General features: G+C 38.2%; 1 protein-coding gene across 6 annotated transcripts in view; it reads left to right on the forward strand.

Moving 5' to 3' along the window:
- The window catches only part of ANKRD12 (ankyrin repeat domain 12), a 162,655-nt gene that overhangs the window by 78,122 nt on the left and 69,932 nt on the right, over positions 1-14,601 (forward strand). For 5 of the 6 annotated variants that reach the window (XM_077135964.1, XM_077135963.1, XM_077135965.1 and 2 more), the window contains one exon: positions 10,913-11,060. In XM_077135964.1, coding sequence (XP_076992079.1) covers positions 10,913-11,060 — 148 coding nt within the window. Of the gene's footprint in view, positions 1-10,912; positions 11,061-14,601 lie in introns of those variants that run through there. The other variant, XM_077135968.1, reaches the window with a different exon arrangement.

Genomic DNA, 14,601 nt, shown 5'->3' on the forward strand with positions numbered 1-14,601 from the left:
AAATCATTTTCCTTTAAATGTGTTATGTAAAGTTTTCCTAATCTCTAAATGTAATTATAAAGAGTAAGGTCTTGTAACTAAGACATATTTCTATGAGTACAAGTTTCTAAATATGCACATAACTGCAAAATATTCCAGAAGCTGACCTTTGAGCCCATGTACTTAAAGAGACTCAAACACTATTTCAGTCTCTTTCCAGAGGGAGACTAGCATGCTATTTTCAAAAAAGAGAAGATGTTTACTTTTCCTCCTACCGACATGCCTAGGATAGTAGGAGTTTTCAAGAGCTATTGATAGCTCTTTTCTTCTTGTTTTTTCACTTGATCCTTAGGAGTTGGAGGGGGTAAATGAGAGTCAGCAAAATTTTCATTTATATATATTCATACTGTATGTTCTAAGTTTCTATGAAGAATGGGATTTGTTTTGATCAGTAACAGTCATGAAGACTTCAGCTATCCATAAAACATTTCCAAAGTGGAGAAGCAAAAAGACAGCATGCTTTGTAGCCTTATCTAAATTATTTAGAATAAAAGAGAATTGGTATAGCTTTTACGTATTTCAGGATGCTTTCAACTTAGCCTTGTGATCAGGAATGGTTGCACTTTTCCCAAATAACTGATTTGTTTTATCTTGACTCTCTTCTATATTATGTAACAACTGGTTATTTTTACGTCTTAGTGTTGGTCCCTAGAAAGCTAAGAACCTAATATTTGACCCTTCTTTTCCATGCATGGTAATTTATGATACGTTTTAACCAGCCTTATTCCTCTTTCCATTTTCTGTACTTACCTTTGTTTTGTCTTCATTCTGAACTACTTCTAGTTTGTTGCCTGCTATGTTTTATGCAACTTTAAGTTGCTTTAAATCCTTTTTAGAATAATTATTTGTACCTGAAGATAATCTGTAAAATGTTGATTATTTAGGTTAAAATTTGTCCAACATGTTTGAATGAATAACTGTAGCTGACTCACCGTAGACATGTAATAAATGTGTTGATTACTTCCTGATGGTTGTGGAAAGCTTTTCATCAATATGTATCAGGAACGTGTATTCTGTTTTCTCATTCCAGGCCTCTAGTCTAAGAAAATAAACTAAAAATGGAAAAATTTCCTATCATAGCAGTATTCTCTACAGTATTATTTATGACTAAAAATTGTTGGTTTCAATTCCCTTCCCAACCCCTTAAAATGCCAGTAATGGGAGATTTTAAAGAACATAGACCCACAAAGACAAAGAACAGAAGAAACGAACGAGAAAGCCAGTATTTTGGGACATGGAAATTAGATGAATGAGTAGTTACTGACCTAAAACAGGGTGTGGCAAACTTTTTCTGTAAAAGCTAGACAGTAAGTATTTTATACTTTACAGGCCACTTGTGGCCCCTGCTAGATATTTTTGTTGTTGTTTTCCTCCTCCTTTCTTCTATCCCTTCTTCCTTCATACTTTCCTCTTCCTCCTCTAACATTCTTTTTAAAATATGCTTAGCTGGCACACTCTGAATTTCGCTAATAAGATCCAAGAAAACTGAAACCAAAGCAGTTGGTTTATAGCACAGGAGTCAATTTACATCATAGGACTCCAGAAAAACTAAAACTCAGGAATTGATGGTACCAGCTCCTTCTGGAAGTTCCTGTTAAAGTGGGACTGATGCAATGAAAAAAAAAAATAGATAAATGGGACATCAAAATTAAAATTTTTTCTGCCTCAGAGGACTTTATTGTGAAAGTAAAACAGCCTACAGCAGGGGAGGCAGGACAATAAAAAAACAAACAACCCAATTAAAATAGGGGAAAAGATAGGAATAGACATCTCTCTAAAGAAGATGTGCAGTTGGCCAGAAAACACATGAAAAGATGTTCAACATCATAATCCATCAAGAAAATGCAAATCAAAACCACAATGAGAAACCATTTCACACCCATTAGAATGTGTGCTATTTTAAAAACAGAAAATAAGTATTGCAGAGGATGTGGAGACTAGAAATAATCGTTCATTGCTGGTGGCAGTCTAAAATGGTGCAGCCATTGTGGAGGACAGTTTGGCGGCTCCTCAGAAAGCTAAGTATAGAACTTATGGCCCTGCAATCGCAGTACTCAGTATATTCCCAAAAGAATTGAAAACGTAGACTTGAACCCTGTTCGTAATAGCTTTATTCACCATTGCCAAAAGAGGGACGCAACCCAAGTGTCCATCCACCAATGAATGGTAAATAAAATGTAGTAAAGACATACAATGGGATATTTATTCAGATGTAAAAAGGAATAATGTCCTGTTACATGGTTCAGCATGGATGAACCTTGAAGACACTATATTGAGTGTTGTAAGCCAGATATAAAAGAACAAATATTTTATGATCTCACTGATGTGAGATCGTTGGAATAAGCAATTTCATAGTCAATATCTAGAATATAGATTGCCAGGGGATGGGGTGGTATTAGGTAATGGTCAATTAAGGCTTAAAATATATAGGGTTCTAATAAAAATGAAATACATATATATATATATGGTGTCTGTTTGGAATTATGGAAATGTTTTGGTAATGGGTAATTGTATTAATTTGTAAAGCTGCTGGGTAGGCACGTGGCTGTTGTCTTCTGGCCCTTGTTCACAGTTCCATTGCTTCCAGCTTCTGGTACCAGTGGTTTCCTCTCTAAACATCTGTGGGGCTTCACTTAGCTCCTCTAGGACACAGCTCTGGGTTCTGGCTTGCTTAGCATCTCATGAGAAGGCACATGGTGATGTCTGCTGTGCGTTGCCTGTGTCTAGGCATCTGCTCTCTCTGTCAGCACTCTAAGCATCTTCAAGCATCTGTGTCTTTGTCGGCTCTGAAACAACTGTTCTCCAAGTATATGCATTTGTGTCAGCTCTGAGCTCTCCCCCAAATGTTTCCCCTTTCAAAGGACTCTAATAAACTAATCATGACCCAACTTGAGTGAGTGGCTTCACATCTCCATCCAATCAAAAGGCCAAACTCACAATTGGGTGTGACACATCTCTGTGGAGATAATCTATTAAAAAGTCTCCAATCTACAATATTGAATCAGGATTAAAAGAAACAGCTGCCCCCGTAAGGTTGGATCAGGATTAAAATAGTGGCTTTTCTGAGGTAGGTAATAGTTTCAAACCGCACAGTGGTTATGGTAGCACAACATTGTGAATGTGTAGTTAACAGCACTGAAAAATATATATATAAATATATATATATATATCTGAGTGTGATTAAAATGGGAAATTTCAATTTATATATATTGTAACAAAATAAACTTTTTTTAAAAAACCATGGAATTACACTTTATAAATAGGAACCCTAACTTAAACGATGGACTTTACTTAATAATACAATTATAAAAATGTGCTTTCATCAGTTGTAACAAGTGTTCCACACCAATGCAAGGTGTTAATATTAGGGTGGTATATGGGAATCCTGTATTTTACTTGTGATTGTTCTATAAACCCAGAACTTCATTAATGAAGGAAAAAAATGAGACTGAAAAATGAGAATTGAATCAAAGTCTTTTTGATTCCTACCCAGCCCTACAGGTGACTGGAGATTTATTCACTGGCGAGGTAAACCAGAGATTCTGGGCTAAGGTATAGCAAGACTAGCTGAGTTAAGATTAAATATAATTAAGTGCAATATACTAAAATCCCAGCGCCCTGACCCATTCAGGATCCAGAATGCTAACAGTTAAGCTTATGTTTCTAGGCATGAGATTGAAAGAGTTCTTTTCAGGAATCAGACCAGACAAGAAGGTGAAATGGCCTAGTCAGATCATATGACCATGAAAGTCCATTGTCAGCAACCCCTACCTCATAACACAAAGCTTTCAATAATAATTTCAGTGCCTTATTTTAAGTGTGGACAGCTAAGGATATGAACTTGGAGGAAACAACAATGCCAGGAGGAACTTCCCAAATAGCTATTAATTCCCCATAGATAAGAATTTATTGTAGCCATGAAACAAAAATTAGATGCATTTAAAAGATAACAATTAATGAACTAAAAAGTAAAACTTTGGAAAATTAATAATATGATAAAAATGAAGAATATTGTGTGGAATTTAAAGTTGAGGAGATTTCTTGGAAAGTAGGAGACAAGAAGAGGGAAAAAGAGAAGAAATAAGAACATTCTAAGACATCCAGTATCTAACAGGAGGTCATGAAAGACAGAAATACGAAAATACAGAAAGGACATTATCAAACAAGTAATAACAAAAATTTTTCCACAACTGAAAGAACATGGTTTTCAGGTTGAAAGGGCAGTTAAATGCTCAGCATAGTGAAGTAAAAAGACTGAGACCAACATACTCTCTCAGAAATCTCCAGTAGTTGGTAATCCAGCAAAATGAGGGAATAAACCAAGAAAAGATAAGTTAGATCTAAAGGATCCAACACAAAATTGAAGGCAGCGGTATTTCAGGATAGTAGGATGAAGAGACCCGGCAAGATGGCAACTAGGCAGAGGTATAGAAAGCAAACTAGTCCATTTTAGAGCTAGCAGAGAAGGCTTGCGAAAGGTCTTTACCAGAAAAAGTTGATAATACATTGAATTGAAAAGATCTATACTGATAGCAGAATGAGTGATGAATTAAGACAAATGTGTAGAAATAATACAGATAAGCAGATGAAAAATTAAGATAATTTCATGGTGGTGGGAAATGGTTATGCAGCAATGGAAATTCAATCATAGTGTATTCTCCTTGGCTCAACATTTATATTATAATGTAAGCACTGTATACTGATCCATCCAGTAAAACAAAAAAATACGTAACTACTTGAGAAGGGCTGGAGGAAGAGGAAGTGAATATGTTTGGAGGTGTCAGGGGTGTTAGCTCAAGAGAATTGAATCCCCAGCTTCCACTGCAAGTAAACAGTAGACATGCCTAAAACAGAAAAATACAGAAGGTGTACGCTGAGTCTGTTCTTTAGATCTATGAAGTAAAAAGTTTCAATCAGATGCATATATAATTTGGTAAAAATAAAAATTATCAATAAAATACACAAAGTAGAATAAAATACATAAAATATTAACAGTTTGGTTCATGAGTAATTTGTTTTCTTTATATTTTCTTATATTTCCTAATTTCTACACTGATAGTTTATTCTTCCATAGCCCATGTGCTGGTTCAAAGCTAAAATACACTGCAGAAATTCTCTGTCCTTTAATCGTCATTCCATATTGCCAAGTGGGGTCTTTTAAATCATTTCCATGGAGATGTGAACCACCCAGTTGTGGGTGATAACTTTTGTTTAGATGGTTTCCATAAGGATGTGTCTCCACCAGTTCAAGGTGGGATTGCTTACTGGAGTCCTTTAAGAGGGAACCATCTTGGAAAAAGCTCAGAGCCAACAAAACCAACAAGAGTCCACACAATCAGAGACTTTTGGCGATGCATAAAGAAAACACCCCTGGGGAAGCAGATAAAGAAACCTGGAGAGAAAGCTAGCAGTCATCACCATGTGCCTTTCCAGCTGAGAGAGGAGCCACAAAAGTCATTGGCCTTCTTGAGCCAAGGTGTATTCCCCTGGATGCCTTAGTTTGGACATTTTTATAGCCTTGCCTTAATTTAGACATTTTCACGATCTTAGAACTATATACTAGCAACTTAATAAATTCCCTTTTAAAAAGTCATTCTTGGGTGGTGCGATGGTGGCTCAGTGGCAGAATTCTCGCCTGCTATGCTGGAGACCTGGGTTCGATTCCTGGTGTCTGCCCATGTTTTTTTTTTTAAAAGTCATTCTATTTTTGGTATATTGTGTTTACAAACTAAAACAGCCTAGAAAAAAAATTATTACTTAATTCATTATATACCTTCATTATTCTTGGATACTTTAAACTAGTATCTTAAAAAGTGCTCATTTACAGCATCTTGTTTAAAATTGTACCTTTTAATGGTGAGTGTAGTTAATACCAGTCTGCTTCATGTTACTTATCTAAACATATACATGATACTTTTTCTAAGTACTAGAAAATGCCATATTAATGTGTTGGGAATTCAAAGATAAATAAAGACCTAATCCCACATGAGGTATGTGGCTTAGAATGGGGGGGGGAAATAGTTTACTAAATGTTACTATAGAATGATTTATGTTATGATAAAGATATGTGTTTTGGTTTGCCAAAGGTGCCAGAAGACAATATGCCAGAAATGGACTGACTTTTATAAAGGGGGATTTATTAGGTTATGAGTTTATACTTCCAAGGCCTTGAAAATGTCCAGATTTAAGGCATCAACAAGATGATACCTAAACTCTGAAGAAAAAGCCGTTGGCATCTGAAACTCAACATCTGTCAGCTTGGAAAGCATGTGGCTGGCATCTGCTGGTCCTTGCTCCCAGTTTGTTGCTTTCAGCTTCTGTTTGCAGTGGCTTTCTTTCTGTGTCATGTGAGTCTTCTCTTAGCATCTCTTGGGCATTTCTCTCTCTAAGCATCTTTGGGTCATTTCCTAGCTTCTCTGGATTCAAGTCTGGATTTCATCTCTTAGCTCTTCTCGGCTCTCTCCAGCTTCTGAGCCCTTCTGGTTCGGTGGATCCTTGCTTAGCCCCACCTGGGTGTTTCTGTCTGAACTGTCTTTAAAATCTTTCTCTTAAAGGACTCTAGTAAGTGAATTAAGAGTCAACTTGAATGAGCAGGGGTCATAGCTCCAAGGAAACAACCTAATCAACACGTCTGCCCCCATAAGATTGGATTAAAAGAACATGGCTTTTCTGAGGTACATGACAGTTTCAAACCAACACAGTATGATACAGTGTGAGCTCAAAGACAGGAATGGTCAGTTCCACTTGGAAAATTGGCATCTTCAGAGGAGGGATACTTCCTCACTTAGATTTTCAAAAATGACTGTTTATCAAGCCAGATATCTTTGTAAAGAATGTTAAACAGTTGAAAGCAACAGCATAGCATTACCTAATTTAACTTGTATGGTCAATTGAACACCGTAACTATGTGGAATCTTCAATAGGGTGAGAGATTTTATTGGTTTGTCCAGGTTAGTATGATGCCCTGATACATCCCAGAGTAAATTGGACAGTGAATAGGGTATTTGCAAAGTCCCTTTGGGGGACTGGGGAAAACAGGAAATAGTCAACCTCCTCATTTAGAGAATTTCTGATAGGCTCGCAAGCAGTGGGCACAACCAAATCAATAGGCTGAGCCCTTGGTCTTGGGGTTCACCCCTATGAAACTTATTCCAGCAAAGGATAGGCCAAGCCTACTTAAAATTGTTCCTAAGAGTCACCCCAGAGAACCTCTTTTGTTGCTCAGATGTGGCCTTTCTCTCTAAGCCAACTCAGAAGGTGACCTCACTGCCCTACCCCTTAGGTTAGACATGACTCTCAGGGGTGTAAATCTCCCTGGCGATGTGGGACCTGACTCCCGGGGATGAGCTGGGACCCAGCATCATGAGATTGAAAAAGCCTTCTTGATCAAAGGGGGAAGAGAAAAATGAGACAAAATAAAGTTTCAATGGCTGAGAGATTTCAAACAGAATCAAGAGGTTATCCTGGAGGTTATTCTTATGCATTATATAGATATCCCTTTTTAGTTTATGGTGTATTGGAGTGGTTGGAGGGATATAACTGAAACTATTGAGCTGTTTTCCAGTAGTCTTGATTCTTGAAGACAACTGTATAAAGAATAACTTTTACAATGTGACTGATTGTGAAAACTTTGTCTCTGATGTTCTTTTTATCCAGGTATGTACAGTGAGTAAAAAAAAGGACAAAAAATAAATAATAGGGGAGATGAGGGATAAAATACATTGGGTAGATGGAAATACTAGTGGTCAGTCATAGGGAGGGGTAAGGGGTATGGGATGTACGAGTTTTTCCTTTTTATTTCTTTTTCTGAAGTGGTGCAAATGTTCTAAAAAGTGATCCTGGTGATGAATACACCACTATGTGATGGTATTGTCAGCAATTGATTGTATACCATGTATGGACTGTATGTGTGTGAAGATGTGTCAATAAAAATATATATATATATTTAAGTAAATCTAATATAAGCCATATTTCCTGTTGACAAGGAAGTTCTTTTTGGGGACACAAGAAAAACATATGAAACAACTTGAAAACAAAAAAATATATAATGAAGTATTAACTTCTATAGTATGGAAAATTTGTAGCCATATATAGTAAAAAAAAATGAAAACAAGGGAAAAAAAAGCATGAGATGAACAAAAGTATGGAGTCATGGATTTGCAAATCCTGTATTGGTACAGAAACTATATATAAGTAGAACCTGTAGAGTTTAATGAAAGACGAGGCTAGGAAAGGAGGCAGGAGCATAGCTCGTGGAATCACCATATAACTGCCTGATGTTTGAATTTCCTCTTGTCGAGTAGTAGTTCACATAACATGACTTTATTAACATCAAAGAGTTTTAAGAACTGCCACACAGTGGTAATTGTGAATTGAATATTGACTAAGTTGACAATGCTTTTATACAAATTTGTATTAAATTAGTTTTGTACATTGAAAGATGATAGTACCTGGTACAACATTATCCAAGTTTCAGACCAGTTAGTGTCATAACCCAGTTCCTCAAGGTCTTCAACACACAATTTGGGAATCATTTCATAAGGATTGGAGAGGAACCAATAAGTTTGAATCAAAGCAGGGGAAAACATAACTAACATTGGGTTTCTATAGCAACAGTACAGAAGTATAAGAACATATTTAGGAAATATTGTAGTAAAATGGTGAGATGTATGATAAAGGCCATAATACATTAATGACAGTGGGAATACACAAGATCAGAACAAGAAGAGATGATAAGGAAGCAGAAATAATATTTGCTCACCTATTAGATGTAGAACATAAGTGAAATTATCAGTGATAACTTCGAGCTTTCTAGCCTGAGTGTTTAGGTAGATTTTAGTATTAGTCACTGAGAAAGGAAATAGATAAAAGATAACAGTACTGGTTCAGTGCATTCAGCTTGGAAGCTGTTGGTTTCAGGTTTTATACAAACTTACAAATAAATTTGGTTGGTGTATCTTATGAGCATTTGTATATATGAGTTTGGAAGTCAAGAATGAGGGCCTACGGTGTGTTTTAGTTTGCTAAGTGCTGCCAGAATGCATATACCAGAATGGAATGGTTTTTAAAAAGGGTATTTATTAAGACACAAGTTTACTGTTCTAAGGCCATAAAAATGTTCAAATTCAGGCATCTAGAGAAACATACCTTGACTCAAGAATGGCCGATGTCTGTCACATGGGAAGGCACGTGGCTGGTGTCTGCTGGTCCTTGTTCCTGGTTCTGTTGCTTCTAGCTTCTGATTCTAGTGTTTCCCTCTCTAAGCGTCTGTGGGCCTTCATGTAGCTCCTCTGGGACAAAACTCTGGGTTCTGATTTGCTTAGTAGTATCTCATGAGGAAAGCACATGGTGACATCTGCTGGGTTCTGCATCTCCAAACGTCTGTGTCTAGGCATCTGCTCTCTCTGTCGGCACTCCAAACATTTCCAAAGTCTGGTCTCTGTTGGCTCTGGTTTCTGTTGGCTCTGGTTCCTGTCTAGCTTCTGTCAGCTCTCTCAACTCCTGGGATCTCCTGGGGCTTCTGTATTTCCAAACATTTATATTCGTGTCTGAAGTTTCACTAAACGTTTCCCCTTGTAAAGGAATCCAGTAAACTAATCAAGTTTTTTTGGTTTGTCACATCTCCATGGAAACAGTCCAATCAAAATGTCCCCCCCACAACTGGGTGTGTCACATCTCCATGGAAACAATCCAATCAAAGTTTCCACCCCACAATATTGAATCAAGATTGAAAGAAACATGGCTGCCCCCATCAGTTAGGATCAGGAAGAAGGTTATGGCTTTTCTAGGGTACATAGCAGCTTCAAACCAGCACACACATAGAGAACAAATAATAAAGAATGAAAATGAATGAATGAATTACATAATTTTCATCACATTCACACTGTCAGAATAGATGAAATTTTCAAGGAGATTAGTAGACTGGAACATGAAAAAGTAGATCAGGAACAGAGCCCTAGGGAAACAATCATTAGCTTAGACACTTAGAGACCATAGAAGAGCCATTTCATGGGACTAATGGTAGTATAATTGTGGGCAGAAGAAGGAAGGGTAAGTAAGACATAGAGACTGAAAGAACAAACATCTCTTCAGAAGCTTGACTGAAGGGAAGAAGAAAGGCTTAGTTACAGGAAGGGAATATGAATTTGAACTAAGTTTCTAGTTTTGTTTCTTTTCCTTATTTCTGTTATTCCTTTTAAGGTGAAAATGACATGATGTGAAAGTTTGGCTTCCAGAAAAGAGCCAAACAGAGGTTGAAAATATAGAAAGGAAGAGGGTATGAAAAATTAATGTAAAATTAGATAATGAGCTTTGTAAGAGATCTGTGATAGTGAGGGGCCCTAGGGTTCAAGTTTCATTATTAGTTTTTAAGTAAATCTCCCTCAGTTAGTGATATTTATGTTCTTGGGGGATGGAGAAGAGAATAGTGATGTTCACTTTAAATGGAAGGAAAATATTTTTGGGGGGACTCCTAGAATGTAAATCTCAAGCATCCATGCATCTTGTTACTCTGTTCACTGATTTGTCTGCAGAACTTGGAGCATTGCTTGTCAATCAGTACTCAGCATCTGTTGAATGTGTGGTGAAACAGGAAGAAAAGTAAGATTAAGTGCTAAAATAGCTCAGTTTAAATTTTCAAAGAAGAAATTTCTTTGAGTAGATAAGGTCATCTGGTGCAGGGTGTTTCAGTAAAAATGGAACTTGAAGATAGTTATGATTTGGTAGCAGTAATGATAAAATAGTAATGATTTAAAATAGACACTATGAAGAATAGAGACATAACAGATGAGGCAGTGAATATTAGTGTTATCAAGAGCATGGTTGAAATATGATCTGTGAAGAAACTAAATCTTCTCATTGTTTTACATTTCAGATAGTGAAACTGTTACTTCGTCATGGTGGAAATCCATTTCAAGCAAATAAACATGGGGAGCGTCCAGTGGATGTAGCAGAAACAGAAGAGTTGGAGTTGCTGCTAAAGAGAGAGGTGCCTTTTTCTGATGATGATGAAAGTTATACAGGTTGGTTTCAAATAATCTGTATTCACCTGTTTTAACATAATAATTAGTAGAACATGCTAGATTGGTTTATAATTCAAAATGTTATTCTTAGAATAATGCTAGCAAAAGATTAAGACTGGTGAGTTTGGTAACCTTAGGTATTTGCTATACATAACGCATGTAACTGGAGTCATAGGGTCATCGTACTATTTCTAGGAAATTTTTTTATCATAAATTGCTGAATTATTCCTTTATTACCTTCAAGCCTATTGTAGGACCTCTCATCATGCATAGCAACTCTGGCTTCTTTTCATTCTATTATGAACTGTATACATACTAATCAAGACCCTTGATGTGTTTTCCTATCATTGAGTTTTATTTGCATTTTGCTTTTTGTCATGTAGAGGTAGAACTCTGGTCACTGAAGCAAGGTAGGGGCAGTTTCTTCAGAAACACAATTTAAAAACAGAAAAATTTAAAAGAAAATTTCAGAAAAGTGTTGGAACACTTAGAATTTAAAAATATAGACAATAAAAAATAAAACAGAATGAGTTTTTGCTCAGTGGATATAGTGTTTGTAAATAAAAATTAATTTACAAAAAAAAATTTTAAAAGAGAATTCAGATTGAATTGTATCCCCCACAAAAGGTATGCTCAGTTCTAACCCCTGGTTCTGTGTGTGTGAACCCATTTATAAATAAGATCTTTGAAGATAATTAATTAAGTATACCCAGACTGAATCATCTGACTGAGGTCCTTATAAGCAAAGGAAATTGGACACGGAAGCAGAAGCTGTGGGGAAGAGCCAGAATCAGGTTCACTGGGAAGCCAAAAGAGAGAAGACATCACCATGTAATGGGAAAGCCAAGGGGCCCAAGGATTGATGGCCAGCAAGAACACTCTCAACACCAGGAGATGACAGGATTCTAACCTCTGAAACCATTAGCCAGTAAACTCCTGTTTTTAAATCAACCCATTGTGTGATCTTTGTCATAGTATCTTGGAAACTGAGACAAAGGCTGTGTATGGATCTCACCCCCCCTCAAAAGAAGAGAAACTCCAATGAGGAAAAGGAATGCATTTAACAGGAGAAAATTTTGCTCTGTCGAAGAAAGGAGATTCGGGGATGATGGTGGAGTAGCAAGCCCCAGGAATCAGTCCCTTCACCAGAACAATCATTAAACAGGCAGGAAGTTGGAAAAAATCAACTATTTTGGAACACTGGAGTCTAGTAGAGCAGAATTCAAGGTTCAGGGAAGAGCAGGAGGAAGAGATGGATAAATTGTGGTAAATACCACGTTCCACCCATCCCCTAGTCTCATGGCATAAACACTGAGGTCCTGAACCCTGGCTCCTGGTGCAGGGTGGGATATAATTCCCCAAGATCCAGAGATATGCAGTCTTATCCCCGGTTTTAATCAGTTCCTTCAGATTGCTGGGGATCCAACTCTAAGGCAGTTCTTCCAACCCACCTTTGACAAAAGCAGCAGAGGAGGCCTTTCTGTGGAAAGTGCTATGCTTACAGTAACAATTCTACTCCAGAAATTTCCCAGGAGATCCCAAAGGAACCAACAGCAGAATTGAAAGGAATTGACAAGAGTCTTATGACTATATCAGGCATATTTGCAGGCTGAAGCCTGCCCACCCAACCAGCAAGAGACCTGGACTGGACCTTCCTCCCACATGTTGATCTCCTCTTGAGAAACCTGTCATGGGCCCTGCAGTATCTCCCACTCAAATACTTGGACTAGACTGACTGTCTTCTCTCCTCATGGACAAGTGACACACAGAAAGTGGATAACCCTGTCTCCTACCAGCCGACATCTGAAGACTTTAGCCTGGACCCGCCCTTATCGTCTAGCTACAAGACAGATGGCCTGATGTTTGCTCCTGTGATGTTCCCCAACTTCCTGTCAAACACTTAGACCAGGCCATGACCTCAGCCTCCAGGCATAAGTCAAGGGACATGATGTGAACTCAAATTTCAGCCTGCAGCATGTCACAAAGAGATGGCCAAGGACTCCAAAGTCAGCATCCTGGTACCAGGCAAGAGATCTGCCCAGATGCCCGTCCAGACTTGCCAGAATCCCCAAAAGAAACCAAGTCCCAGCCCCTTCTAGGCACTCCAGCAGAACACTTGGAAACATGATCTGGGGGCCACCCATACTTTCCAGGCTTCCTCTAGTACAACTGGGCTAGAACACAGGCACCCCAAGGCATCATGAGGACACCTGTACAGGTGGCAAGAAGAGATCTCCAGGATCCAAACAACAGGCCTCACCTGTTGTCCAGGCCTGCACCATATCCCAACTTCCACCACCATACAGTGGTTCAGGCCAGTGCCTCAGAATAGATTTATTAGATTAGATAATGAATGGAGGAGCTCCAGATTTAGAACCTCCTGCACCTCCCAAACTCCTGAGAAACCTACACTTCCTAGGCAGAGTCTTCCTGTTTGAGAAGAGGCACACTGTCCCTAGGGTCCCCTGAGTGTTCACTATGAGGAACTTCTGGTCTTCTCAGAGAATAGTGACTGTGAGTCAGACCCCACCTCACATAACTTGAAGGTGATTAAAGGCCTGAGAAGGGGGAGGATGCAGGAAGCAACTGTGTATGTAGAATCAGGCTCCTCTAGCCATTATTGGTGTGCACTTGGTTGAACCCCAGATAAAATTGTGATGGATACATTGACACTGCCTATTTAAATTTTATAGTTTGAAGTTGTAATGAAAAAGGTACTTATGAAGCTGGGTTTTGTAACTTACTTCATAGAAAACTCTAAGGTCAGTCAGAAGAAATTAAATTGATCTGTATTTGGTTTGCAGATGAATGAATTTTGCAAGACTTTGGGTCATCTTTTAAGCCTACCTACTCTGGGAAAGAGATTCTGTGTCAGTTATAATGGGCATGATTCTCTTGCTTTTGATTGTTAATTGTCATTGTCAATTAATGTAAAATAATGTTGAGTACTTCTCTTCAACATTAATAAAGTTCTCCCAGTCATGAAAATAAAAGGCAGCAGAGCAGTCTTAATATAGCACTCTTCATCAAAACTGTGGAACACAGCGAAAGGGCCGTATTTACTGGGCAAGTGCCATATCAAGAAAACATTGGTTCAAAGAACCATAGGAGAAGCTCCTGGCATCTCTGCTGCCATTCTTCACCTTCTCCCTCACCTCTTCCCCAGGGCTGCTTGGATGCACATTTCCCCACCTTTTGCCAAGCGTGGAAAGTTTTCTGTCATTTCTTTGAATATATCTGATTTATTTCTCCTCCTCCCTCTGAGACTCCCATAATACGAAGCACCAGCACTTCTTTTGTGCAGCCCTGGACTCCTTCCGCCTTGGAAAAACCTGATCTAAGAAACTCATCTCTAGCTCACCCTACCTCTCCCCAATTTCCCCTCCAGGCAAAAGCTGCTTGAAACATAAAAACTGTATAAGAAACAGTTGAGTCAGGTGGGCTGGGGCAAAGACTTACCTGCTTTAAGTCCTGCAGTGGTGCTACCAGGAGAGGGAGGTCAGTTTTCCTAGGGAATAGAGGGGGCATTCAAATTCCCGTT

The sequence above is a fragment of the Tamandua tetradactyla genome, chromosome 18, assembly GCF_023851605.1.
Source record: "Tamandua tetradactyla isolate mTamTet1 chromosome 18, mTamTet1.pri, whole genome shotgun sequence".
Lineage (NCBI taxonomy): Eukaryota > Metazoa > Chordata > Mammalia > Pilosa > Myrmecophagidae > Tamandua > Tamandua tetradactyla.